The sequence below is a fragment of the Rattus norvegicus genome, chromosome 1 (genome assembly GCF_036323735.1).
Source record: "Rattus norvegicus strain BN/NHsdMcwi chromosome 1, GRCr8, whole genome shotgun sequence".
Taxonomy (NCBI): domain Eukaryota; kingdom Metazoa; phylum Chordata; class Mammalia; order Rodentia; family Muridae; genus Rattus; species Rattus norvegicus.
The window spans coordinates 181,861,331-181,887,644 of record NC_086019.1 but is presented as its reverse complement, the minus strand read 5'-3'; the positions used below and the strand labels follow the sequence as shown (position 1 = coordinate 181,887,644).

Genomic DNA, 26,314 nt, shown 5'->3' with positions numbered 1-26,314 from the left:
TTTAAAAAACTGCTCTAAGGCTCAGTGGTTAAGAGCACTGATTGCTCTTCCAGAGGTCCTGAGTTTTAATTCCCAGCAACCACATGGTGACTTACAACCATCTGTAATGGGATCTCACCTCCTCTTCTGGTGTGTCTGAATAGAGCAACAGTGTACTCAAATACAGAAAATAAATAAATCTTTTAAAAAAATACTTTATATTTAAAAAAAAAAAGAACTGCTTTAAAAAAAGAATCACTGACACTGCAAAAAAATTAAGCAAAACCCAAAGAACATGAAAGTGTTACAGATTTTAAGTAAATCAAAAGTCAGTCTTTTCTTACCCAGGCATCTTTGTCCCTTAAGTACTCAAAATCAAAACGAGCTCTGAAACCAAGCTATTTGACATGCTTTCTAAGTTAAGCATGCCCATCCATACTACTCCGGAATCTGTCCATAAAATGTTTAACAAATAGAGAGTGGAGAGAGTGGTAAAGGCTCAGGGTTTCTGCTGGATTTTACAGGAGAAACTAGCAGCTCTTGAAGCAAGCATTGAGCAGCGGCTGAAGTGGGCAGGTGGTGCCAATCCTGCCCTGGCACCAGTACTACAAGATTTTGAAGCAACAATAGCTGAAAGAAGAAATCTTGTTCTCAAAGAGAGCCAGAGAGCAAACCAGGTACTACATGCTCCTCTTAGGCTTCTGTTTCAAAATTATGATATTTGAACTTTGTCTTCAGGTACTTGTAGTTGTACCAGATCTTGTAAATACTGACATTAAAATATGTACCACTCAGTCTTTGTAAGTTCTTAGGACCAATTCTAATTCAGATTCTAGAAAGGTGTCAGTAGTGCTGTTTTTCACATCATCACTTTTTCTACCCCAATGTGGGCTTTCTCTTCGCAGGTCACTTTTCTCTGCAGCAATATCATTCATTTTGAAAGTCTACGAACAAGAACTGCCGAAGCCTTAAGCCTGGATGCTGCCTTATTTGAACTCATCAAACGGTGTCAGCAGATGTGTTCATTTGCATCACAGTTCAACAGTTCAGTTTCTGAGTTAGAGCTTCGTTTATTACAGAGAGTGGTGAGTCCTGTGGGAGAAACCTAGTGTTTGAAATGATAAGGCCAGTAACCTAAATTAAAGTTATGGTTTTTGGAGACTGAATATATGTAACAAGTTGTTACAGGGATGCAGTGATTATTCTTGCTTTTAGCATCCATGGAACTTGACTGGTCAATAATATGTTGAATGAAAAAGATACTGGGGCTTAAGTGAAAGTTTTGAAGGGGGCAAAATGTGTATAGTATTGTGTGCAGTGTGCCAGGAGAGTAGAACAGGGTATGGCTGCTAAGGTGAGCTAAGCCTGAAAGTACCAAGTTAGTGTGCTCAGTGTTTTTGAGTGTTGTTGAAAAGATTTGTTTAGGCTGTTTTAGGACGTTTTGTCGTCTTCATTTCAAAGAGTAAGTTAGGGTAAGATAGAGCCCTGGTTATAGATAGTTGTCATTCCAACTGTATTACTGATTTTCAAGCATTATGTATTTCAGGCATTTATATCCTATATGATATGCAGAATAATTAGAATTCTTCATACAGACTTGAAGTTGTTAAGTATTGTCTTCTATGTATCATCAAATCAAGAGCCAACAACTGAGAGTTTGTATCTCTTACTGATGGTTATGATAGGACTTAATCCAAGTGGATTAATGCTTGTTCTATTTAGGACACGACTCTTGAACATCCTATTGGCAGTTCTGAGTGGCTTTTATCAGCACATAAACAGTTGACCCAGGATATGTCCACCCAAAGGGCTGTTCAGACAGAGAAGGAGCAGCAGATCGAGACTGTTTGTGAGACCATCCAGAGCCTGGTTGACAGCGTAAAGACTGTGCTCACGGGTCACAACCGGCAGCTTGGAGATGTAAAACATCTCCTGAAAGCCATGGCTAAGGTAATGAATCCCACTGGCATAGTTTCCTGTCTCAAGGTAATAGCTTTGTGGACAGATGTGACACTTTAAACAAAAATAGCTTCTCTGTTTACATTTTGCAACTTGCTTGTAACTGCATCAAAATGTATTATTTTCATCAACTATGTTTTAAAGCAGGCATTCTTGATTTTTGTACTGATGAAATCCGAGGCTTAAATTGGTTGAGTATCATGGAGCAGGTATTTTGGTTTTCAGTCTTTTCTTTTCCACCTGTATTTCCAAACATACAGAGCATACCTCCAAGGTGAATGAACTACCCACAGTGAATGAACTACAACATAGGGTCTCTTCCCTCCAGAACCCTATTCAGCCTGGTTAATAAGGAAATGCATTCACAGAAAAGGCTAAATTAAATTACTTTGTCATTACAAAATGGACAGTCTGTAGTGAGAAATCTGGAATTTTGGTTTCTTAAAAAACATATAGAAGAATATGTTTTTTCACTTTAATGCCAGGTTTGGGGATATGGGGCTGTTTCACAGAGCAGCTGACTATGAAGTGCCTAGCACTCTAACAGGAGCATGGTTTTGCTAGCTGCAGATAGTTTCTGTGATTGTGTGACATTTGGAATTCTGAGAACTTTTCAGAGGGTATATAAATGCTAGGGCCCTAAGAGGTTGATGGTTGTTAATAGTCATGCTCAAAGAAGAAACAAGGGAGAAATAAGATTCAGGGATCTCTATCTCTCTCCTCCCTCTAGCCTTCTCTTTCCTTTACCTAGTGATAAGGGGTGAAACTGGAGGGATAAAGAACTCACAAACTTGCAAAGACCAATTACAACAATCATTTTGGTATTTCTTTTTATTTGGTGTTAGAAACAAAGATTCTATAATAAAAGAAAACTGACCTATAGTAAGCAGATTAAACACAGTGACATTTAGATCACTTGCTACCTCTTCATGAAGGGGTAGCTGTCTGCCTGGTGCCTAATGGTCTATGCTTTGGCGGCAGGACGAAGAGGCCGCTCTAGCAGATGCTGAAGATATCCCCTATGAGAGCAGTGTCAGGCAGTTCCTGGCCGAGTACAAATCATGGCAAGACAACATTCAGACGGTTTTGTTCACACTGGTCCAGGCCATGGGTCAGGTTCGAAGTCAAGAACATGTTGAAATGCTGCAGGAAATCACTCCCACCTTGAAAGAGCTGAAGACACAAAGCCAGAGGTAAGGGTGCACCCTGGCTGGGGCTCTACTGAGGTAGAAGCAAAGCATGAGACACTCATCTCTTGCCATTTTCATTTCTAGTTTTGCTCATGTTTATAAAGTCATATGGCAAAGCATTCCATAAATAAATATTTCATAAATTTTGTATTTCAGTATCTATAATAATTTAGTGAGTTTTGCATCACCCTTAGTCACCGACGCAGCAAACGAATGTTCAAGTCCAACATCATCTGCTACTTACCAGCCGTCCTTTGCTGCAGGTATGAAAGATCCTGATCCTGATGTGTTGATGTTTTACATATAGTTAGGTGTTTAGCTATGGGTGAGGTTTATTGTGTTTATAGTTAAAAGAGTTTAACACTGCCACATACTGCCTCAGTAGATTTTGGTATTATCAAAAGTTTCCCATAACTTTATCTCCTAGAGATTTGATGCCTACACTGTCCTTTCCCTGTGTGCTATACACGCAAGGGGTGTGGGGGTAAAAATGGCATAAAACCTTTACAAATAAACCAAACCGAGAAAGAGAAGTCAGCAAATCTATTGAGACTTAATACTGGTTTTTTTTTTTTTTTGTTTTTGTTTTTATTTTTTTAATTTAAGAATGAGTAGATTGATTTCCCTCACAAAGAATAACTAAGGTCAAGTGTGGTAGTACATGTCTATAATCCCAATATTTGGGAGGCCAAATCAGGAGGCTTGCAAGTGGGGCCTAAATGATTTCTCTTTTCCTTCCTTTTTCCTTCCCTTCCTCTTTCTCTCCCTCCCTTTATTCCTTTTTTAAATTTTATTTATTCATTCGTTCGTTTACTTTTAGATGCTATCTCTACATAGCTGTGGCTGTTCTGGCACTCACTATGTACACCAGCTAGCCTTGATCTGCCTCAGCCTCCCAAGTGCTGGGATTGAAGATATGCACCACATGCCCAGCTTCTTACTTTTAATTATGATTTAAAATTTTATTCTTGTTGAGACCTTTAGAATAGAATAATATGGCAAATAGCTTTTTGGAGCCTTCTGTCCAAATTAAGACATGAAAACTACTATGTATATTTGTAGGGATTTAAAAAAAAATACATTAGCACATAGATATTAGGATTATTTCTTTTTTCCAGTTAATAATTGCTTGATGTAAAGTTTATAAATGCCCAAAAAGTATGTTGTTCTATGCTGATACTTATTTTTTTTTTTTTTTTTTTTTCCGGAGCTGGGGACCGAACCCAGGGCCTTTCGCTCGCTAGGCAAGCGCTCTACCGCTGAGCTAAATCCCCAACCCCGCTGATACTTATTTTTAAAGGATAGCGTTTCACTGCAAAGCCTAGATTTTCCTGCCTCTTCTTCTGGGGAACTGGATGCAAGATGTGGCCACCAGTTTTTCTTTTCCTTCCTGTGTTCTTGTCATTGTTGTTTTTCCTTCAGTGTACTTTGACCATTTTCTTCCCTTATTCCCCAACTCCTTGACGATTTCCCCCCTCCCTATACCAACTTCATATTTTTTCTCTTAAAAAGAGTCAAAAACAAAAGAACACACACAAAATCTAAAACCAAATAAAACAAAGAAATATATGAGTTCTATTGCCCTGTCGTATCTGGGAAGTGCTGTTTACTTTGGAGAATCATCTACCCCCTCTGACTTTTATGGTCTTTCCACCACCTCTTCTGCGGAGGGGAGGGGGATGATACATTTAGGGTTGAATGTTCTAAGTTTCTCACTCTCTGATATTGTCCAGTTGTGAATCTCAGTGTTTAATTTAAACATTTATTTCAAGAAGAAGCTTGACTGATAGGTTGAGTGATTCACTGATCTGAGACCCAGTTATGTGTGGTGGCTATGATATGCCTGGTGAGCCATTCTACAGTTTTCAGGGAATTGCTGAGGAACTGAGATTGGCTGGGAGGAATGGTTTAGCCAGGTGGTGAGGAAACCCCCCATCCCCTGCTTAAGATTCTTAAATTAAATGTATGATTGTTTTTCTTGCGTTGTGTCCCCAGAGATCAGAAGAAGGTCTTGGTCTGATATCCTAGATTTCCATTTACCAATGGTTGTAAGCCACCATGTGAATATTGATAGTTTAACCAGAACCCTGTAAGAGCAGGAAGTACTCTAAACTTCTGAACTGAGTCTCCCAATTTTTAAGGATTATTTTTTTTTGTAGTGGGTTTGTGCGTGTGTGCGTGCTTGCTTGCGTGCTTGCATGCATGCTTGTGTGCATATTATGTGTGGGTTGGGGGGTGTGTGTTCCAGAGGTCAACCTTGGATGATTTTCACCTTAGTTGTGCATGGGTGTGTTGGCCTCAAACTCAAGAGGTCCTTCTGCCTTCTGAGTTCCAGGAGGAAAGGCATGAGCCATCACAGTGGGATAAGGATTCTAAACATTATAAAATCAAGTTCATTTTCAAGGTCGAGCACTGTGGAATACTTTCTATCAGCCATGCCTTGTGTGTGTGCTGCCTCCCCCACTCCACCCCCATTAACCCCCAATTTCTGTTTGTATGCAAATTGAGCCACCAATTTTTTTCTCTTTAGCGGTTAGGAGTAACACTGGCCAGAAGACTCAGCCTGATGTCATGTCTCAGAATGCTAAAAAGCTGATTCAGAAAAATCTGGCTACATCAGCAGATACTCCACCAAGCACCATCCCAGGAACTGGCAAGAGCATCGCCTGTAGTCCCAAAAAGGCTATCAGAGACCCTAAAACTGGGAAAGGTAATCAGTTAGAGTATAGATGCCTTATAATTCTATAATACACATGAGTTGGTTTGACTTACATGTGTCATTGCTTCATAGCTGTGCAAGAGAGAAACTCCTATGCAGTGAGTGTGTGGAAGAGAGTGAAAGCCAAGCTAGAAGGCCGAGATGTTGATCCAAACAGGAGGATGTCAGTTGCTGAGCAGGTGACTACTTTTTAAGCTTAAGCTATGTATTAATGCTGCTGGTAGGCTCAAGGATCTTATTTACTCATTTCCTTACTTTATCAAGAAATAATAGGCTCTTGGCCTGGCAGAATGGTTCATTGGGTAAAGGCATATGCCTCAAAGCCTGACAGCCTAAGTTCAGCTCCAGTTTCACATGATAGAATAAAGGTTGCTAACTCATTCAAGATGTCCTCTTACTTCCATATGTGCGTGCATGCATACACATGCGCACACATTGAATGTTGATGATAAAAAGAGAAATTAGCCCCTTAATCTTTCATTCAGTACTCAGAAGGTTATTGGTAACACTGCTCTAAAGTTGTCAAATGCTCACTACTTGACTCTTCACTATCTAGTCCTTTCCTTTTGGACAGTCTCTTGCATAGAAATTTAAGTTGTATGGGTTTGGGATTTAGCTCAGTGGTAGAGCACTTGCCTAGCAAGCACAAGGCCCTGGGTTCGGTCCCCAGCTCCGAAAAAAAGAAAAAAAAAATTTAAGTTGTATTATTGCTCTAATCATCCACCACACTCAAGTTAACTCTCACCTTAAAGATTCTGAAAGTATCAGATGAAGGGAGGATGATAATTTTTGGAGGTGTAGACTCTTTAGTCCCATAAATAAATACCTGTGTGTTTTTGTCCAATGTTTTCTCCTGTTATTGTATCTGTATCTCACTCCCCGCCCAGCCCAGCCCCGCCCCGCCCCGCCCCGCCCCGGGGTGCTAGAGATTGAACATTGATCCTTGCAGGTGCTAGGTAGGTATACTTTACCACCGAGCTATTCAGCTGTTAGTTGTTTATTTTGAAAAATGTTTAAAGTCACAGGAAAGTTGTAGGGATGCCATACTTTGTACCTAGACTAACCACTACTTACCCACATTGGCATCATTTATTTTGTTCTAAGCAGAGCATTTCATGGTATAACCCACCCTGAAAGTAAATGGTGGTGGGGGGTGGGTGGGCTTCTTCACATTCCTAAAGTCCTGAGGGTTCTGACTTTCCTAAGACCACTCAGCTTGTTGCATCATGTGTGATCATGAAGAGCGTGTGCCACCTCTTGCTACGAGGGTATAACCTCTCTTGCTTTGGGTGATTCGTTTGACTAGAAACTTGCAATTGGCATGTGAAATGTGACCTTTTGGGTTCTCAGTGATTTTCAATTCTGTCCTACCTATCTTCACAGGTTGACTATGTCATTAAGGAAGCAACTAATCTAGATAACTTGGCTCAGCTGTATGAAGGTTGGACAGCCTGGGTGTGAATGGCAAGACAGTAGATGAGTCTGGTTAAGCGAGGTCAGACATCCACCAGAATCAACTCAGCCTCAGGCATCCAAAGCCACATCACAGTCGGTGGTGATGCAACTGGGGGCTTACTCTGAGGAAACCTAGGAAATCTCGGTGTACTAGGAAGTGAATCCTGCAGGACAGCTGCACTCAGGGATACGCCCAACACCATGGCCAGGGTCAAAGGTGAAGAAAGCAAGCTCACTGCCTGCACACGGAGATTGTCTTTCTGCCACAGAACAGCTGCAAACGTGCCAGGAGGTTAGCTGAGAAAGAAATCGGGCTGCTGCGGAGCACAGAGTGACTTGGAACTCCATTCCACCTGACCCTGTGTGTACAATCCAGGAAAACAAACCCCGATCAGAAACAGAGAAAATTGGGGCCGCGAAGAACTCACAGCCACGGAAGAGTTGTTGCATTCAGATTCTCGAGAAACATTTGTTGCTCGGCAACAGTACTGGTCGGGTTGACCAGTTAAGTACCAAAAGGCTATGCTGTATGAATTTCAGAAATGGACTGAAAAAAATGGGAGAGCAGTGTAATAGACACACACTACATTGGAAGAACTTGACTTCTGAAATGAAGAGAAAAGCACCTATGGATCCCACTCCTTCCCATCGCTTACCTGTTCCCCTGCTCCCCTGCTCCCCGTTGACCCGCCCTGGTAGATTAGCTGGCTGTCAGACTCACTTTTATTTCAATCCTTACACTTCATAAACTTTTGTCTCCACATTGTTACCATATTTGGAGACAGAAACAGGAGCTTCTCCAAATCCAATGAGAACATGGAAAATTCAAGGATTGTTTAAAGGTCTGTGATCATCACATACAAGATGTAACTCTGGTTATTTCAGTCATATCTGTGACTCTATCATGTACAGTTTCCTGAATTGTCACTGTGCATCCAAACGTAATGAGTCTAACAGACACTGATTTCATGTGCACTCCCCTCTGCTTACAATGTGCATTTTTTGGAGGTCATTCAAATTTTCCCTCTTCTGTGATTGCTGTAGTTTCTTTCATAGAAAGTAGCTGATCTGATGTAATCTTTTACCTTTTAAACAACCAGGATAGAGAACCTATTGGAGTTTGAGTTGTTGATGACAGGTTCACAATAAAGTGATGTTCTGGTGGAGGTAGAGTGAAATGTTTTTTAATTCAGTTTTCTCTTTGATACTTTTAATTTACAAAGTGTAATTTTCTTTTGTTTTAAAGTGTAAATTAAAAATGCTTTAGTTTACCTGGCCTTTGGGAATATGCAGTAATGCCTACCAGCAGCACCTTTTAAGTTCAGCTTGTGACCTGTAATGGGTTCTGTTTACCTATTGCAACGTTTATAGCTTGCTGTTGAGTGACTAGTGTGTAGTGAGTCACGATCAAGGCATCCTTCAGGTTAGCATTTTCAGTACTCACTGCTGATCCTTGATAGAAGTGCAGACTAGAATAGAGCTAAAAATCACGTATCAACACAGAATAGCACACAGTATTTTGAGTCTTTTCCCTGCATTTTAGCAACTAGTGGTGGCCACTTAATTTGCCAGCCTCTATAAGCCTGAAAGGCTCTTCTCTGACTGCTAGAGTTGAATTGTAATCCTCACAGGTTGGATGCCAGTGTCAGCATTTTCTTAATTACGACTATTGGAAGGTGCTGTTTTTCAGTCTCCACGTGTCCACTGACAAGTTAAAGAATCTAGCACATTGCATTTGATTTTATTTGTGGATTTTGGGCCTTATTTTCACAAAACAGCCTAGCCTGGAATATTGATACCATACTGTATTTTGCATGCTATTTTCTTCCCTTGAGGCATTGAGAGTAACTGCACTTTTGCTCTCTCAAGATGTGTCATTTTCAAACATTCTTCATGCCAGGAGGAACTTTTGTTGTAAGGAGAAAACCAGCTCAGACTTTTGTCCCTGTAGGTGGTGGTAGTGGTCAGAAATGGCTTTTGCTTTGGTAATAGGTGAATTTTATTCCTCAAGAGTCTCAGGCATCAGAAGTACTAGGTGTCTTAATCCAAGCAAAAATAAGACAGCTTAAAAAACAACCAGAAGAAAGTGCCTCTGATGAACTATCCATCCTTATTTTTAAACTGGTCTTTGAGAGGAGAATAGTACGTGGTTATATATAGGGCAAGATAAGAGCAACTAGGACTTCAAAGCTTGTTGATGGCTGCACTCTGGATAAAGTCCTCATTTGTATGGTTGGGCTTTCTGATCAAATAGCCTTTCCAGGTTTAACTTCTGTAAGGAGCCTCAAGTGAAAAAACCAGGGCCACTGGGGATTTTTATGAAATCATGTAGAGTGCTGTAGTTTTGAAGTCATCCTTTCATGATAAAATACCTATGGAAAACCAGGGATATTTTTTTCTCCAACTCTTCCTCTCTTTACTCCTTACCCCTCTACTCTCTACTTCTGTCTTCCTTCCCTCCACCCTTTTAAGATTCAGCGGGTACAGAACAACCTCTTCTATTTCAGAGTACCCTTGAGGATTAAAATGTATTGTGATTAGTTGTCTTTAATTAGCTAGCTGGAGTCAGTTGATATCTCTGCCAAGCTGAAGCCTAGTACCTACGAAGCTGTTTCTTTACCAAAGTGTCTTGTTTCTGTTTATGGTCATGAGCTGATCATGCAGTTTGCTAGATGATTTGACACTGGTAGTGAGTTCTTTTGAGGTGTGAGATTTCTACTTGAAACTGATAGATCTTGATCTACTTTATTAGATCACTGATTCAGAGCTCAAATCCCAGGTTCAGGGTAAGAATTTGTAACACAAAGGAAAAACTCCCTTCACTTTGCCCTTAACACTTGCCTCTGTTATATCTAAGCTTCATTAGATTTCTTAATATCATCCAGTGTTTGATGTTACCTGCATTGTTTTTTCGTTTTAATTGTGGTTGTTCTGATGTGTGAAATTTAAGGAAAGAGCCATTTAATAAATGCCAAGCAGGGCAATGCAGCCAAATATTAGAGTTGATGTGCAGTCTTAGGTCCTTTTTAATCTGGGGTATTATAGGCAGTACTTTAAATCAGAGTCTTCCTGGCCTATTTCCCTCCACCTTTTTGTAGTTACTCGGGGGCTTACTTGTGCAGTACTAAAATCAAAGGAGCTGGTTCTTCTTTTCCCCCAATCTTTTCTTAGTAATGAACACACCTACAACTAGCCTGCTACTCCTATTCATACACAGCAGATGTCAGTGCTGTGCTGCTAATATTAGCTGGATTTCCTGCAGTGCAGGGATGGAACCTTGCACATGCTAGGCAAGCTTTCTAACCCTGAGCTACATACATCCTAGCTCTTAGAACTAGCACCCTGAAGCATCTTTGTTTCATGTGTCAAGATGCGGACAAAGACCAACATTGTTTTTATAAAAATGCTAGTAATTTAGAACCCTGCCCCACCCCCTACCCCCCAATCAAGGAGGCAAAAATTAATGCACTAGTCACTGAAGACTCCATCTTCAGTTACCTGGATAGGATAGATTCCTCCTAACAAGTACTGGTGAGCATCACAGTGCTTTGCAAAGATTTAAGAGGAGGCAGTTACTGTACTTCGCCTGCTTTTGGGCCTAGATAACATCACTGTTTATTTACAAAAAGCAAACAGCTTGGGTTTGAAAAGGCAGCCATGTAGAGAAAACTTGAGAATTGGGGCTCACTGGGAAGTTCTAGTGCTAATGTTAAAACCTCAAATCAGCTGGATATTTGAAGATGGTAAAGAATTGGATATAGTCCTGAAACATTTTATTTTTCTAAAACAGGCTGATTAGCAGTGGTGGTTTTCCCTTTTTCTGACAGTGTGTTTTAGCTCCTGTTTCAGATTTCTGTGTTATTTTTTCCAATTTACAAGTCCCTTAAGTTTCCACCTGGAATGTCAGGTGGCAATGACATCGTGTTCTTTTTTTAAACCCTTATTTAAGAACAAGTTGAGTTGAACTGAATCTTCCTTGTCTTAGTAACATTGTACAAACAGTGGCTTTTTTTTAAGTTGTAATGCCTTCTGATGGATATAATTTTGTGCTTGTATTTAAGATTAAAAGTTGAGTAAATAACACCAGCTTCCTGAAAATGTCCATAATGCATCTTTTGAAAAACAAAACACCTGCCTACTTTACATTAACATGGTAAAGATTGTATGAAATACCTGTTTTTCAAAAAATAAAGGTTCAAGATAACAGTATCTAGGCTCTGAATTTATTGAAGTGGATCCCAGAAAGTTTGTTTTGGAATACAATTTTGTGACTTTCCCCCCCTATTATCTCTCCAAATTAAAAAGCTCTCAAAAGAACTGGAGAGATGGCTCAGAGGTTAAGAGCAGTTCCAGAGAGAGGTCCTGAGCTCAATTTACAGTAACCACATGGTGGCTCACAAACATCTGTAAAGGGATCCGGTGTGTCTGAAGACAGTGACAACGTGTTCACATACATAAAATAAATCTTAAAGATCTCAAAAAAAAAAAAATCCTTTTTGAACAGCCATTCAAAGGTAAGGATGGGTGAATCTCTGGTTTCTAGGCCAACCTGGTCTGTAAAACAAGTACCAGGACTGTCAGGACTACACAGAGAAACCCTGTCTCGAATAGCAAAAGAATGTATGAAGCTCAGTTTTAGCAATATTTAAAACAAAACTTTGACCCTTATTCTGAGTGAAAGAAATGAAAAGAATATTTGGGAAGAGTTCATTTGCTATGCCAAAGTTCTGAGGAAGATTAGTGTAACGGGCTTCATCATCTGACACATTTCAAAGGTCACTCCTCTTTGTGTTAAAAAAAAAAAAAAGATGTTTATAACCCTTGGGCCAATTTGCAAGGTCAGTGAGAGCTGGATTTGGACCTGGGGCTGTCCTAAATTTAATCTTAAATTTTACTTTGGGAACACCGATTAAACTTGAAGCTTTCTGAAGCAGTAGCCAAGTTACCAAGGTAGAAGTGACAGATTTTAAAAACCCTCTTTTTACTCTTCTGTCCTCTTAGAAAGTGACTTCCTGGTACCAGGTTAGCTTGGTTCAGCTGTTTTGGTCCTTTTGTTCTCAGTACTGAGGAGGCGAAGGAGGGAACTCCAGGCCTTACAATTTTCGATATGATTTATCAGCCGAGTCATAACCCCCCACCCCCACCCCCACCCCCCATAACACACACACACTCTGAGCTGCTTTGCTGGTCAAAACGTCTGACAAATTGCCCCTTTGATAGAACCACCGTGGGCCAGAAAGGACCAGGCTTATTTGGGCTCACTATGTGGTCTCTCAGGTTTCTTTTAAACTTCCAGGGACTTTAAAGAACCTGGTAATTTGCTTATTTATTTTATTTTTTAAAGAATATAAATCTAAGATAGTTGAAGTCCGTATTTAGCATGGCTTCCCCATAACACCCATTAATCAGTTCGAAGCGTTCCATCATCTGAATTGTTCCTCTACCCATCCATCCCTCCGAATGAAGCGCTCCCCTAGCTACCTGAAGTACTCAAATCAATCAAGTGAAGCGCCCCGCAAATGATTCCCCCAAAGTCTGGCTGCAAATGACGCCCTTTAAGAGTTCGTGCATCTTTCGTGTTCTCAAAACGCCTGTTAACACTGTTGGCGAAAAGGCAGCAGCATTAGGCACAGGTGCTCACATGGGGACGCTTGTCTTCCAGTCAGCAGGTGCCACGGGAACCTAAAAGCGTCCCTTGCCCATCTAGCCTCCGCATAGGATGCCACTGCGCATCCTCTACTCAGCTGAGCAGACAGGCCCCTCGGCGCCTTTGAGATACAGCAGAAGACAGGTAGGGAGTAGAGAGGCCACAAACGTTCAGGAAGATTTGGGTGAGAGACTAGCGACGGCGGTTGAACCGCTTCCTTCCGCTCCGCCTCCCGCGGGCCACACCCCTGCACTCTGATTGGCCAGAGTCTTTCAGCTCCGCGCAGCTTCACTCTCCTTTGACCTGGATTTCAAGTCATGCGCTAGCTGCCGGTTGGCCTGGCTTCCCAGAAGCCGGAGTGCGGTCTATCCAATGAGGAGCGAGTTTCGCGAGGGCTGTCGGGAAAGGCAGCGAGCCTATATAAGCGGCCTGCGGGGCGTTCCCCCCCGCGCTCGGGTTACCGTGCTGGTGTTGGGTTTGGTGTGTTCGCGCTCGTTGATAACCGTGCGTCTGGAACGATGGCCGAGGGGGATAACCGCAGCAGCAACCTGCTGGTGAGTCGCAGTGGTCAGTTTGTCTCCAGAGCTCCCGGATGGACCTCCTGGTCTTGGTGAACTACAGGGGCAGCCAGGCCTGATCCTGGGACTCCCTGCCCATCTCCACGGTGGTGGTCCTTGCTGCCGATCCCCAACGTCCCCCGGGGAGCGTGCACTACAAGGCTTGGACCGTGAGTGTGGAAATGTGAGAAGGGGTCTGTGGCAAGAAGGAACCTGGGTAGCAGGTTGGGGCACTCGGCCGCAAGGGGCCTTGTCTAGCGTTCCCGGCTCAGGCCGGAGAGACCTACCTGTTTTGCCCTCTGATCTTAATTTCATGTTTCGTAGATTATTATTATTTTTTCTTTTTTTCGGAGCTGGGGACCGAACCCAGGGCCTTGTGCTTGCTAGGCAAGCGCTCTACCACTGAGCTAAATCCCCAGCCCCTCGTAGATTATTTTTAATCATGATTCTTTTTTCCCTAAAACTTGGCGCAAGGATGGAGGGTCAAAGGGCTGCTACAGAGAATTAGTTTATCGCTGACACAGAATTTGTTGGAGTTGCTTGGTTGGAGTTCACCGCAGGAAGCTGAAAACGGGTTATGCGGAAAGGACAGTGGGAGATCCTGGCACTTGTCTGGGAACTGACGAGGGACTCACCGGACTGGTTGCAACTTTAAAATGATTAGCACAGATTTTTTTTTCTTTTTTTTCGGAGCTGGGGACCGAACCCAGGGCCTTGCGCTTGCTAGGCAAGCGCTCTACCACTGAGCTAAATCCCCAACCCCGATTAGCACAGATTTGAAGGAGCTGCAGGAGATGGTATTAAAGGAGGGCATGTTTGCTTCATTACAAGTTTTTGTTTTTGTTTTTTTAAGGCTAGGTTTTCGTGTATCCTGACCTATCGAGGTTAGCCTTGTATTTGTCATCCTCCTGTCTCCACCTCTCAAGCGCTGGGATTACAGTTGAGCATCACCAGGCCCTGTTTTAAATTTTAAACTGCACGTAGGCAAGAACGAAAGATCATTCCCCTCCCCCCGCCCTGTAATGTCATTCCCCAGAAAAGGCAGACCATATCAGAAATGAAAATAGCAATCAGATTTTAATCAGCTTTTTCACTTTTTCTGAGAGCCTAAGTGCCGACAAGTGACTTTGGGACAGTTTTGATTGTACAAGATTTTCAGTTTGTATTCGTGTTTAAATGTGAATGCCCTGTATCCTTGAATTCCCTCTACACAGACACACACACACACACACACACACACACACACACACACACAGTACATAAGCAAACAATCCAATAGAGATGCCTGCCCTGCATCCTAAATCTTACCCTACACAATACACATACACCAACAAACAATCCAGTAAGAGGATTAATTGCTGTACAGGGAAACTCCCACAGGAGAGGGCCTCTATTTCCATCAATGCAGTATCATTTTAAGGAGAGCAAGGCCATTAGTCTTATGTTTCCTGGATTTAAATATATTAGCCTCTTTGTGTCTCAGTCTCCTCATCTTAAAGTAGAGGTTGTAAGAATACCTTTTCCAGTTTGAGGAGCATTAATTGAAGTTTAACATGTAAAAGGTTAAGAATTTCTAGTGTGGGGTGACGTCAGAAGTTCTTAGTCACATATTTCATCTTTACTAAAATTAGCCTCAACCGTACTATCATTTGCATACTACTTTGTGAAAAGTTGATGTATCGGTTGAGCTTTGTGTGTTTGTGGTTCCTGGATGTTGAATCCAGGGTTCTGCACAGACTGAGCAACTGCTGGGTTCTAATTTCCTTCCTTTACTAAAGTCCCTGATAGGTCTAGGCCACAATAGCCCATGGTGAAGGTACGCTTTTGACTGGTTGTCGCATATGCAGAGAAACTTTGAGATTTAATTGAAATTCCATCATTAACAAGAAGAAGCCATTATGGAGAACTTTTAAGTGCTGAGGTCACATAATTTGGTTAGAATAGTTTTCTTTAATTCCACAGTGACTGCCAATACCAGAGTTATTCTATTATACTATTAATAGTATAAATACTATTATGTATTTAGTATTAAGGGAAAAGTTCTCCTGATGGATTTAGAAGGGCTTAAATCAATAAATTGACCAATCAACAGATCAATGCCAACCACCTGAAATGAGCAAACAGAATATTCAATTTAGTAATATTCTGAGCACTGCCTCATGGCTCTGTGGGTACATTGGGGATATTGGTTAACCATATTAAGCTCACCTTCATGAATATTGAAATACATTGTGAAACCTTGGCAGTATGATGATACATCATGGACATGTGTCCCAGTGCTAAAGTGACCATTAAAGCCTATGCTTTCTCCTGCCCACGGATTTTCATGTTTGTGTACCAAAAGTGCAGTTTTTCATGACTCACCTTGTTTAAGATAACAGTTTTGTTAAAGGCATTTTATGTGTATTTGATGACTTAGAAAGATTTTACTCACTTGAGCCACCAAAGTGTTGAGATTGGGGAAGTGACACTGTAACACTGTTGGTCATGCGTAGGCCGTGGAGACTGCAAGTCTTGAAGAGCAGCTGCAAGGCTGGGGAGAAGTGATGCTGATGGCTGACAAAGTCCTTCGGTGGGAAAGAGCCTGGTTTCCACCTGCCATTATGGGTGTGGTCTCCCTGCTGTTCCTGTAAGTGAGAGATTCTATTGCTAAATGCTCCGAGGGTTCATAGCCTATGCTTAGAGAAGCTTTTGTACTACATAATCCAAGAGGAATGCCTTTATTTCAAGCAGCTTGCCCACTTTCTAGAATTTGTAGTCCTTATGTAAAATTGTAAGTTAATACTGTTGAATAAATTCCAGACACTCAAACTCTTATTTCAACACTCTTGCTTTATATTATTTTCTACTAAATATTGAGGTCTCCAGAGTTTTTGACTATCGTTGTTTACATTAAGCACTTTTTTAACTGTGACAACATCATGCCGTGGTACCTCGAGAAAACCCTTTGTGAGGAAATTAGAAAGGAAACAGCACCATCTCTGAGAAGCTGAGGGTGAAGAGTGAACCTCTTTGACTAGGAATAATGACCACTGTGGTTCTCTAACCTTGGTTAATTTTCTTTGTTTTTAATAGGATTATCTATTATCTCGATCCATCTGTGCTGTCCGGTGTTTCCTGTTTTGTCATGTTTTTGTGCCTGGCTGACTACCTTGTTCCCATTCTAGCACCAAGGATTTTTGGCTCTAATAAATGGTAGGTGGCTCTGCATGATTAGTGTGCTGTGCTTAAAGAAGACGATTGTCTAGCCATCAGATATCTTCTAGGAGTTAGAGTCATTGCTCTTAAGTGAAGAATTTCATACCTAATTTCAAATGTATATCAAGAACTTTTAGTGCACTATCTAGTTCACTTTGGTCAAAAATTTGCTTTTGATTGTCTATTTAGTTTTATTTCTATACCTTAAGTAAGGATATTTTTTAAAGGTGATATTTAACTAAGAATTCCAGAACTCTTTTTTTTTTTTTTTTAACTACATAATGTTTGTTTGAGGGGTAGGGGTACATGCACCATAACATGCATGTGGGGATCAGAGGGCAACTTTCCAGAATTTGTTTTTTACCATGTGTGGGTCTTGGGATGGAACTCAAGTCAGAAGGTTTTGCAGCGTATACCTTTGCCTACTAACCCCCTCAGTGGACCTTGAACTCAACTTGTTTAAAAGTGTCTCTTTGATGTGTGTGAGTCTTTGCTTGTGTGTATACTTGAGGACAGTTTCATGTCAAGCAAGGTCAGTGGCCCATTCTCTTGTTAAATGTGTTACATTGTATGGTCACCAACTTTCCCCAAACACAACAGTATTAGGTCATTATGGCAACTTAAGAGAAGGTGGAAGGACACCCCAGGTGTTTGTTCTTGCCTTCACTGGTGCACCCAGCACTTTTAATCCCAGCACTTGGGAGACAGAGGCAGAGAGGTCTGAGTTTAAGGCCAGCCTGGTACGGTATGGGCTACACAGAGAAGAAACTCTGATAAAATCCTACTTGTAGAGGTTATTAGACTCTTAAGCTTGATCTTTTGAGCTGTGAGGACTGGTACACACCTCTAATCCCAGTACTCTGGATGACAGACACTGAAATTAAGGCCAGAGTGGGCTACAAACACATAACAAACTCTGGGCTTGGCTTGGCTACAGAGACATACTCTGTCACAGACACATGCAGTGCTACACCCCCCAGAACAAACCAAGAGGGATGTTATGTTTAAGGTTGAGTTGAGGGGGTGCATTAAGGCAGTGCAGGGGTGGTTGACCACGTGTATTCTGAGAAGATGAGAGTAGGTGCTGTTGGATACACATAAGCTGTTGATTTTAGTTTTGCCATTCTCAAATGGTTGCTTATGATGTCCTCAAATTATAGTTAAGTAGTTAAGGATTACATTAATAACTCTTTGAGCTTCCTGTGGAATGTTGGCTTTCTCAGTTTTGATCCAGACATGGAGCCAGGCCCTGCAGGTGTAGCCCAGTATCTAGAGTGCTTGCCCAGAACATATGGTACCCTTAATTTTTTCTCTCAGCTGGAGGAGTGAAAAAACACACATAATGAACACAGTAGACTTCTTATTATCAGCTGACATATTCAGTTGATTAGTGTTCTGCTTGTACTCTTAATTTTTTTATCCAAATAACAGCAACTTATGTAACCTGTAGAAATGGGAGCTTTTAATGTGTGCCTTCCATATCTTTAAGAACAAATCGATATAATTTGGGGGAGACAGATTAAACTCTGGTTTAAGTAAGCATGTTTCCTTAAAGAATAATGGATCGTTGTTAGATTTGTTATTCAAGCTGCTCTTCCCTTACCATGAGGAGTTCATGCTGTTATATTTGGGGACGTTTATGACCTTGACATTAGCCAGACAGCAAGCAGTCCACTAACTCCTAATCCGAGAGGGAAATCTTCAGAGAATAATCAGTGTTATAGCATCAGTGGAGCAAGTGTCTGTTTTTCTTATCTAGGATGATGCTGTGGGAAAGCTCTGGGGAAGAAGGGACACCAGCCACTGCTCACCATGGCCATGGACAGCTTGGATGATCTGAGAAATCCTCCCACTTTACTAGCTCACACTGGAGGAGAGAGGGCAGCATGGTTCTCAGCATGGACCTGTGCCATAAAAATCACAGAGAGATAGACTACAAATGAGAAAAATAGGCTTTTTTTAGAGCGGCCTGTCTTTTTTTTTTTTTAACTGCCGTTTTGTTTAGTGCTTGCTTGTGTTTTTCTCTCCCTGGGACTGAGCTCATAATGAATTTGGACTGGGTACTTACTTCTTAAAGTAAGATTGTGTGTGTTCCTTCATCCATGTCCACCTACCACTTGCACATGTACCACATGTAGAAGTCATAGGGCAATTTCTTTATAGTTTGTTTCTCTCTTCCATGGGGTTCTAGAAATTGCCCTCAGGTCCCCAGGCTTGGCAGTAAGCATCTTTATTTTCTGAACCATCCTGCTGACCTGGTGTAGAAGTTATTCCCTCCAGATACTCAGATGCAGCTGCTCGGAGCCCTGGTGGGCACAATGCAAGATTCAAACTAGTAGAAGTATGTCCACAGGGACTGGTGAGGTGGATCGGATAGTAAAGGTGCAAGCCACCAAGCCTGATTCTCTGAGTTTGGAACCTGCTGCCCACATGGTGGAAGGAGAGAACCAACTCCCACAGGCTGTCCTCTGACCTCCACATGTATTCCATGTCATGCACGTACACACATATGTACACTTACACCTAAAATAAGTAAAAAAGAAAGAGGATATGAACATGGGCATACTTTATGTAAAACATAATTCTGTTCTGTGAATAATGACTTAAAATGTAGTCACTATGGGGACTAGAAAGGTCTCAGAGGTTAAAAGCACTTGCTCTTCTTTAGGAGACCTGAATTTTCTTCCCAGTACTCAACAACTGTTTAACTCCAGTTCTAAGGACATTAATGCTCTCTTTTGGCTTCTGCATGCACCAGGTACAGCATACATGTGGTGTATAGATGTAGGCAAAACACTTATAAAGTAACAATAGTTTTCAAATGTGGAGGCACCTTCCTGTGTGCTCAGCCCTGGGGAGTTAGAGACAGGAGGGTCAAGAGTCTTAACTGTTAGCGCATGTAGTCCTAGGCCTTTACAGTGCAAGACAGAAGGCTAATGAGTTCAGAGGCAGCCAAATAGTAAGATTCTGGGGCTGTAGAGATGGCTCAGCAATTAAGAGCACTGACTGCTCTTCTAGAGGTCCTGAGTTCAAATCCCAGCACCCACATGGTGGCTTAACAACCATTTGTAATGAGATCTGATGCCCTCTTCTGGTGTGACTGAAGACAGATACAGTGTGTTTATATATAATAAATAAATCTTTAAAAAAAAAATAAGATTCTGCCTTTGGAAAATTAAGTAAGTAAATAAATTGTACTATAGCCATTTACTTATAACAAAAGAGGAATCCCTTTTCTAGGACCACTGAACAACAGCAAAGATTTCATGAAATCTGCAGTAATCTAGTAAAAACTCGACGCAGAGCTGTGGGCTGGTGGAAACGCCTCTTTACGCTAAAGGAAGAAAAGCCTAAAATGGTATTTTGTTTTAACTTACTGAATGTGAAGCAAAATCATGAGTTCACTGATTTTAGCCTAGTGACAGCATTGTTAGGAGTAAAGTTCCATACTTACTACCGTTTTGTGTAATACTGACTTACAAGTTTCATATCTTAGCTTTGGTTTTGGTGGGAAGTTGCTAAGTGGGAAGGTAGCATAGTTTATGTTATAAATCTATATAGACACAGTAATTCTAAGAAGTGAAATTACATTCTATAAAAGAAAATTAATAAAAAATGGTATTATTTTCCCAGCCTTTAAAAGAAAACTGTCTACACCCCCACATGAAGCTGTGTGTGCAGCATACAGCATGGTCTTTGTGTGGACCTCTGTAGAGGGTTGGGGCTGTGGTCACCTGTGCACAGTGTAGCGTGGTCATGCTGCAGAGTTGCCCTGCTCAGTCTGCCGCTGGTTGCTGACAAGTTGTTACTCTTTTTGTTGCCAGTACTTCATGACCATGATCATTTCTCTTGCTGCGGTTGCTTGGGTGGGACAGCAAGTCCACAACCTGCTTCTCACCTACCTGATTGGTAAGACATTGAAGAAACATCACACCTGCATCTTACCTTAGCAGGGAAGTCTGACTGTAGTATGCAGTCATTAAATAGATTGAGCATTCCCAGGGCCTGTGGAAGTATAGTGAGGTGGGAATGAAAGACTCCAGCCTGTGCTGTGGACCTAGCTCAGTTCGAAGACTGTTTGCCTTGTGTCACCAAGGCCTGGGTTTGATACCCAGTACTCGATAAAGCTGTCATTCCAGCACTTAGGACCTAGATGCAGAAGGAGCAGAAGTTCAAAGTCATACCTATCTATATGCTTCATGTCAGGTTCAAAACCAGCCTGGGCTACATAAAATTCAAGTCAGGGCTTAAGGTAGAGCTTCGTGGTTAAAACCCTTGCTTGGTTCAATTCCTAGCTCACAGCAGCCTAATGACTTTAGTATCAGGGAGTCTGATGGCCTCTTCTGGACACACACGTAGCACACATACATACATGTAGGCAGATCACTTGTGTATACACACAAAATAAAAATCTTAACAGAAAAAAAGGCTGCCTTTGTTTTCCCAGAGTTCACTGAAGCCTCATAGGAAGTGAACAAAGAGGATGCGATAGAAAGTGCACGTGTGAGCGTGAGTGCAGTCGGGAGGCACGCTGGCTGGCTGCAGTGCTGGGCTGAGTCCTGGTGACTTGCCACTTTCTCCACAGCTTTCAACTGTGGTCATCTCCAGAGAGTTAAATACTGTCTCCTCAACTTTTTTTTTTTTTTTAATTTCTAGTGACTTTTGTGCTGTTGCTTCCTGGACTAAACCAACATGGAATCATCTTGAAGTACATTGGAATGGCCAAAAGGGAGATAAACAAGCTTCTCAAGCAAAAAGAAAAGAAAAACGAATAGTGTGGCTGCGTGGAGTGTGCCCTGGCCCTGGGGACAGTTGTCCGGTGCTGGCTGGACACTGAAATGTTGCAGTGGCTCTTTGCTTCCCTCATTCTGCCCTTGCTAATAGAGATTCTCACAGGCCAGGCTCCGTGCTGTGTCTAGTGCCAGGTGTAGCTGGGTACATTCCCGTCAGTACGACTTGTTTTATTGAGTTTTTATTTTTGACAACTTCCTTTAAAATACTAAAGTGGTGAACTCTACTGTTCTGTACAGTGAACTGTGACTTTGCATAATTGTCGATGTTTGCTTTAGCTATATTCAAGGTAGTGGTCTGTGGCTACAGGAAGCTGGTTCTACTGTCTGCTTCCACAGTCTGCTTAACAGACTGTCTTTGAGTACAGAGGTCAGGTTTACCACTTCTGATGAAGAGACCACTTAAGATTCATTCCTGATTTTCCACCGTGGGAGAATACCCATGGAACAAGATAAAATTAATTCCTCACCCAAGTGTGTGGAAGCTCCTCTCTCGTACGAAACTCAACAGTTTCAGGGAGCAAATTGCCCCTTTGTTCCCTCGAGGAATCTGACAGGCTTTGACTGACCTCACATTCCCCTTGCACTGCTTAAGGTTAGTCCTAGTCCATAATGGCTTTTGAGCAACAAGCTTCTAGAAGATTGTATTTGGGAATTTTAGCAGTGTTTTTGTTCTGGATTTAAGCTGACTTAAAATGTTCGTGACTTTAAGCCAGCCAAGGATAAAAGTATCCTTTGTTCACTGAGTAGAAAACTAGATTATCTATTAATATTTAAGACCAGAAAAACAAGGCTTTAAAAGCCTGGAAAATCTGATTTGTTTTCGTAGTATTGGCTGTATTTCAGTCACTCCAGCTTTGCACTTCAGAGACAGTGTTTACTGGTGTTTGACTTTCCCCTTGATATTTCTCAGAAAAATGCAGGGCTGCAGCTGAGAGCAGACTGCTGATCGGTGACTTTGGTCTGCATAGCTTTTGCAACTCCTTAAGCTTACTGTGATCATGTGCCCTCTCAGTAGGTAGGCTTTTAGAGCAGTCGGAATCTGCAGAACTCAACCTCTGAGGGCCAAATAGGACACATTTGGGAACAGCTCCTTAACCCATGAACTAGCTGTAACATGGTTTGTGGATCCATTGCACTGATGCTGTGAAGACTGAACCTGTCTGTCTGCCTCTGTTCACTCCCCTCCCTAGCACTGTACTCAGTGGTGCCTCTTGTAGCATGTATGTGTTTGTTTTTCAATGTTTCCTGACACCCACTTTGATTTTACACGTTTTCTTGTAAATAAGCCTGCCTTCCTTCCTGTGTACATGTATATGTGTGTGTGAGACTAATACATGTTCTACTAGTTAACTACTTTGGCAGTTTTAATCATTTCTTCTACTTTGTTTTGTGGTAAAAGGGGAAAAATTAAAAAAAAAAAAACAGTTGGAACCTATTTGTCTCACTTCCTTTGTTAACTTTTGAGTTTATGAATCTGACTAGTGAACTCCCAGTTGTTATTACAGCTCTCTAAGGTACACCATGTCCGATGGAAAGGGAAAACAGTGAAGAGGAGGGACCCTAGGACAGGAGGGAGGGACCAGCAGGGAACAGTAGAGGCTCAAAAAAGCAAGCACTTCTGCTTCCAAAGCAGGCGGTTGATAATCATCAGTAGGTGACATTTGTCTGCCTTTTAAAATTTGGCCTGAAGTTGGGTGTTATAACTTGGGGTCTCATTGGGAACAGGCTCTACTTACTCTTTCATGGATCCCTTTCTGGAGGTTCAAGCAAAGACCATCACATATCCTGTGGCTTTGAAATTGCTTGCTTGGAGTCTCATGAGGCCAACCTTGACTACATGGGAAGACTTCAAAAGTTCAAAATCACAAAAGGAAACACCAATGGTGGTAACTGGTAATTGCTCAGGTCAGCTGCATCTGAGTGCTCTCCTAACTGGAGGGCTCACATGGAGACATTAAAGAGCTGGGCCAAGAAGGAAAGAACGGATCCTGACTTTCCCTGTGCCCAGGAGGTCTGGGGCCTTTGGTGTTTTTAGACAGGCTTATGGAAAGCCTGGGCTGGCCTTGGACTGCTGGCCCTGCTGCCTTCACCTCAAACCGTCCTGTGTCACTTCACACAACCTAGTTTTTAAAAGTTTGTAAGGTGTAGATTTTCAAATGCCAGCAGCTCATCTTTCACCAGGTTCTAATTTGCCTCTAACAAGTCACAAATGTCAGTTTCTACAGGGTTCTTTATTTCACTTCTCTCTAGCCCAGCCACCTCACATTCTTTACCAATTTCTACACAAATGCCTCCCCCACCCCACACACACACCCGTCCTCTGAGCGTGGGGCCATCTAGATGCTGTGGCACACCAAGGCCACATAAGAGGACACTGGGATCAGGTAGCCAAATCCCCACAAAACCTAACTTGCATCTCAGTTAACTACCACCCTCCTCACTGCTTCTGTGATCTGAGTTCCTGAAGCCTTCCTATTGGGTCCACGTTTATCTGTGAAATGGAGACAAATATCAGTTCTCACCATTTGTTAAGAGCTAAGCTTATGGAAGTCCTTTAAGAGAAGCTATAGCAACTTTCCAGGTAACCTACATCCCCAGAGCACATCCCATTGCTACCCAGTGTGACTGAGGCCCTATGTTGATTAGCTGTCTATCTCTCTGGCTACTCATTTTGCTCCTTGACTCCTGGTATCTGGTCCAAGATGGTGAACATTCTATGTCCCTCCTATGGATAGCCCTTGGAAATGAGAGATGTTGGGACTGGAGAGATGGAGCAGCTCTTCCAGAGGTCAATTCCTCAAACTACATGGCAGCTCACAACCATCTATGATGGGATCTGATACCCTCTTCTAGCCTGCAGGAAACATACACTCAAATATAAAATATATGCATAAAACTTTTTGGGGTGGTGGTGCATGCCTTTAATCCTGGCACTCACACTCTTTGAAGTCAAAGGCAGGCGAATCTCTGAATTCAAGTCTAGCTTGGTCTTCAGATCCAGGATAGCCAGGGCTACATAGAGCCAGGGCTCTTGGAGAAAAAAATGAAAACAAAAACACTCAGTTCAAATCCTAGTAACAACTTTCTGGCTCACAACCTTCTGTAGTGGGATCCGATGCCCTCTTCTGGTGTGTCTGAAGGGAGTTACAGTGTACTCATATAAATGAATAAATCTATAAAAAAAAAAACAAAAAAATACACCCCCAGCCCCCAAATTAATAGATGTTAAGGGGAAATATGCTGCACGTACTCAGGAAGCAGAACAAGGTAAGGGAACATGACGCTACTATGTAAGGAGAATTAGAAGACTGAGACAGGATGGTGAGTTCGAGGTCAGTCTGAAATACAGTCAGACCTGTGCTCAAAATCCTTATAAACCTTGGGAAAGTCAGTGGTCAATGTGTGGGGTGTGTTACGACTGGGCTGAAGACTCCCCTGAGGTGAGAGGAGGTGGAGAGGACTCTAGCTGGCCTGAACACCACAAAGATGACTCTGACAGGCCTTTCTCTTCTCCATTCCTTCTGCTTTGCTAAAAACCATTAGGTTACATCCCTAAAGCGAGCCACCAAGGTCCCTTATTTGGTCACTCCCCCCCCCCCCCCCCTTCAAGCAAGAGGTTTATTTTCTGCCTGTTGGTTGACTAACCTTCAGTTAGTCCTCGAGGCGAGTGACTAGAAGACAACCTGGTCACTTCCTTCTGAGGCTGACTACCAAGGTCCAGCTTTCAAAGGATTGAAGTCCAGCAATCAAAAGCCCCCTTGCAGCTGCCCCAATTAACCTGTCCAATCAAAATTAATCACCTCATCCTAGCATGAAGTTTCCCCTTTTACCGTTATAAACTGTCATTTGCCTGAGGGCTACATCTGCTCCTCTCTTTGCAGAGGCAGTCTTTTGTTCTTCAGGACCTATATCCACTCCCTCCCTTTTCTTGGTTCCCTTCTTCTCCCTCACCCTCTACCTCTTGTCTTTGTATTTTATTTCTGGTCCTTTGTTCCTCTGGGGGAAATAAATCTTTGTGCTGAGAACTTGGTCTTGTGCCAAATACTGGTGACCATTGGCACATTCGCGTGGTCTCCCATCCCCAAAGCTACTCTGAGTGTTGTATCATCCCCATTTTAGAGGTGGAGAAACTGATTTGTCCACTCATTTTATTCATCAGCTATGTATTGAGGGCCTACTATGTGGCAGATGCTTCTCTAGACTTCGTGTGAACAGCAACGAACAAAGTTTACTGAACCTCTGTTGGCTTGAAGTTTAATGATCCAGGCTAGGAGACAATAGATTCATTTCAGGTGTAACCCAGTTCCCAGGTGAGTGAGGTGGACAGATCACCTGGGAGAGGGGAGAGGAGGAGGGAAAGCCTGGAGGAGGAGAGGAAGGAGCAGGAGGAGTGGACCATGGTAATAACCTCAGTTCAGAGGCTGAGTCAAGATTAACATGATTCTGGGGACAGCATGGGCCACATTACAGGTCTCAAAAAGCCAAATTCAAACCAAACTGATCGAAACAAAAAAGCCAGGTGTGGCGGTGCACGCCTTTAAGCCCAGCACTAGGAGGCAGGCAGGGGTTAGAAGTCAGCCTGGTCTTCAGGGTTCAGCCCAGCCATAGCTACCTAGGAAGTTTCATTGTCTCAAACAAAACTAAATGCAAGAACCCGCTGTGGTGTTAATGCCAAGACCCTAGAGGATGAGGCAGGGGGACTGCCGCGAGTTTCAGACTACACAGAGCTACATGCAGCCCAAGGGGGTGGGGGGGTGGGGGGGTGGGGGGTGGGGGGGTGGGGGGGTGGGGGGGTGGGTGTGTGTGTGTGTGAGAGA

At 42.4% G+C, this 26,314-nt stretch overlaps 2 protein-coding genes across 3 annotated transcripts in view; both read left to right on the top strand.

The window, feature by feature from the left end:
* Smg1 (SMG1, nonsense mediated mRNA decay associated PI3K related kinase) overlaps nucleotides 1-11,511 on the top strand; it is a 101,761-nt gene extending 90,250 nt beyond the window's left edge. For both annotated transcript variants that reach the window (NM_001427295.1, XM_039101163.2), the window contains 8 exons: nucleotides 504-656; nucleotides 885-1,064; nucleotides 1,702-1,929; nucleotides 2,920-3,131; nucleotides 3,285-3,391; nucleotides 5,659-5,838; nucleotides 5,920-6,026; nucleotides 7,231-11,511. In NM_001427295.1, the coding sequence (NP_001414224.1) occupies nucleotides 504-656; nucleotides 885-1,064; nucleotides 1,702-1,929; nucleotides 2,920-3,131; nucleotides 3,285-3,391; nucleotides 5,659-5,838; nucleotides 5,920-6,026; nucleotides 7,231-7,308 (1,245 nt within the window). In that variant the 3' untranslated portion in view covers nucleotides 7,309-11,511. The remainder of the gene's footprint in view (nucleotides 1-503; nucleotides 657-884; nucleotides 1,065-1,701; nucleotides 1,930-2,919; nucleotides 3,132-3,284; nucleotides 3,392-5,658; nucleotides 5,839-5,919; nucleotides 6,027-7,230) is intronic.
* Nucleotides 11,512-13,412: 1,901 nt separating this feature from the next.
* Arl6ip1 (ADP-ribosylation factor like GTPase 6 interacting protein 1) lies at nucleotides 13,413-22,928 on the top strand. Its single transcript, NM_198737.2, has 6 exons — nucleotides 13,413-13,503; nucleotides 16,002-16,135; nucleotides 16,582-16,701; nucleotides 19,945-20,062; nucleotides 20,529-20,613; nucleotides 21,361-22,928. The coding sequence occupies exons 1-6, from the start codon at nucleotides 13,468-13,470 to the stop codon at nucleotides 21,477-21,479; spliced, it is 612 nt and encodes a 203-aa protein (NP_942032.1). The 5' UTR covers nucleotides 13,413-13,467; the 3' UTR covers nucleotides 21,480-22,928.
* Nucleotides 22,929-26,314: the final 3,386 nt, after the last annotated feature.

Excerpts from the sequence above, each read along its gene's own strand:
- Arl6ip1 (NM_198737.2), top strand. The coding sequence starts at position 13,468 with ATGGCCGAGGGGGATAACCGCAGCAGCAACCTGCTG. Across the intron at positions 20,063-20,528 it reads AGGAAGAAAAGCCTAAAATG|TACTTCATGACCATGATCAT; the intron begins GTATTTTGTTTT and ends TTTTGTTGCCAG. Across the intron at positions 20,614-21,360 it reads GCTTCTCACCTACCTGATTG|TGACTTTTGTGCTGTTGCTT; the intron begins GTAAGACATTGA and ends TTTAATTTCTAG.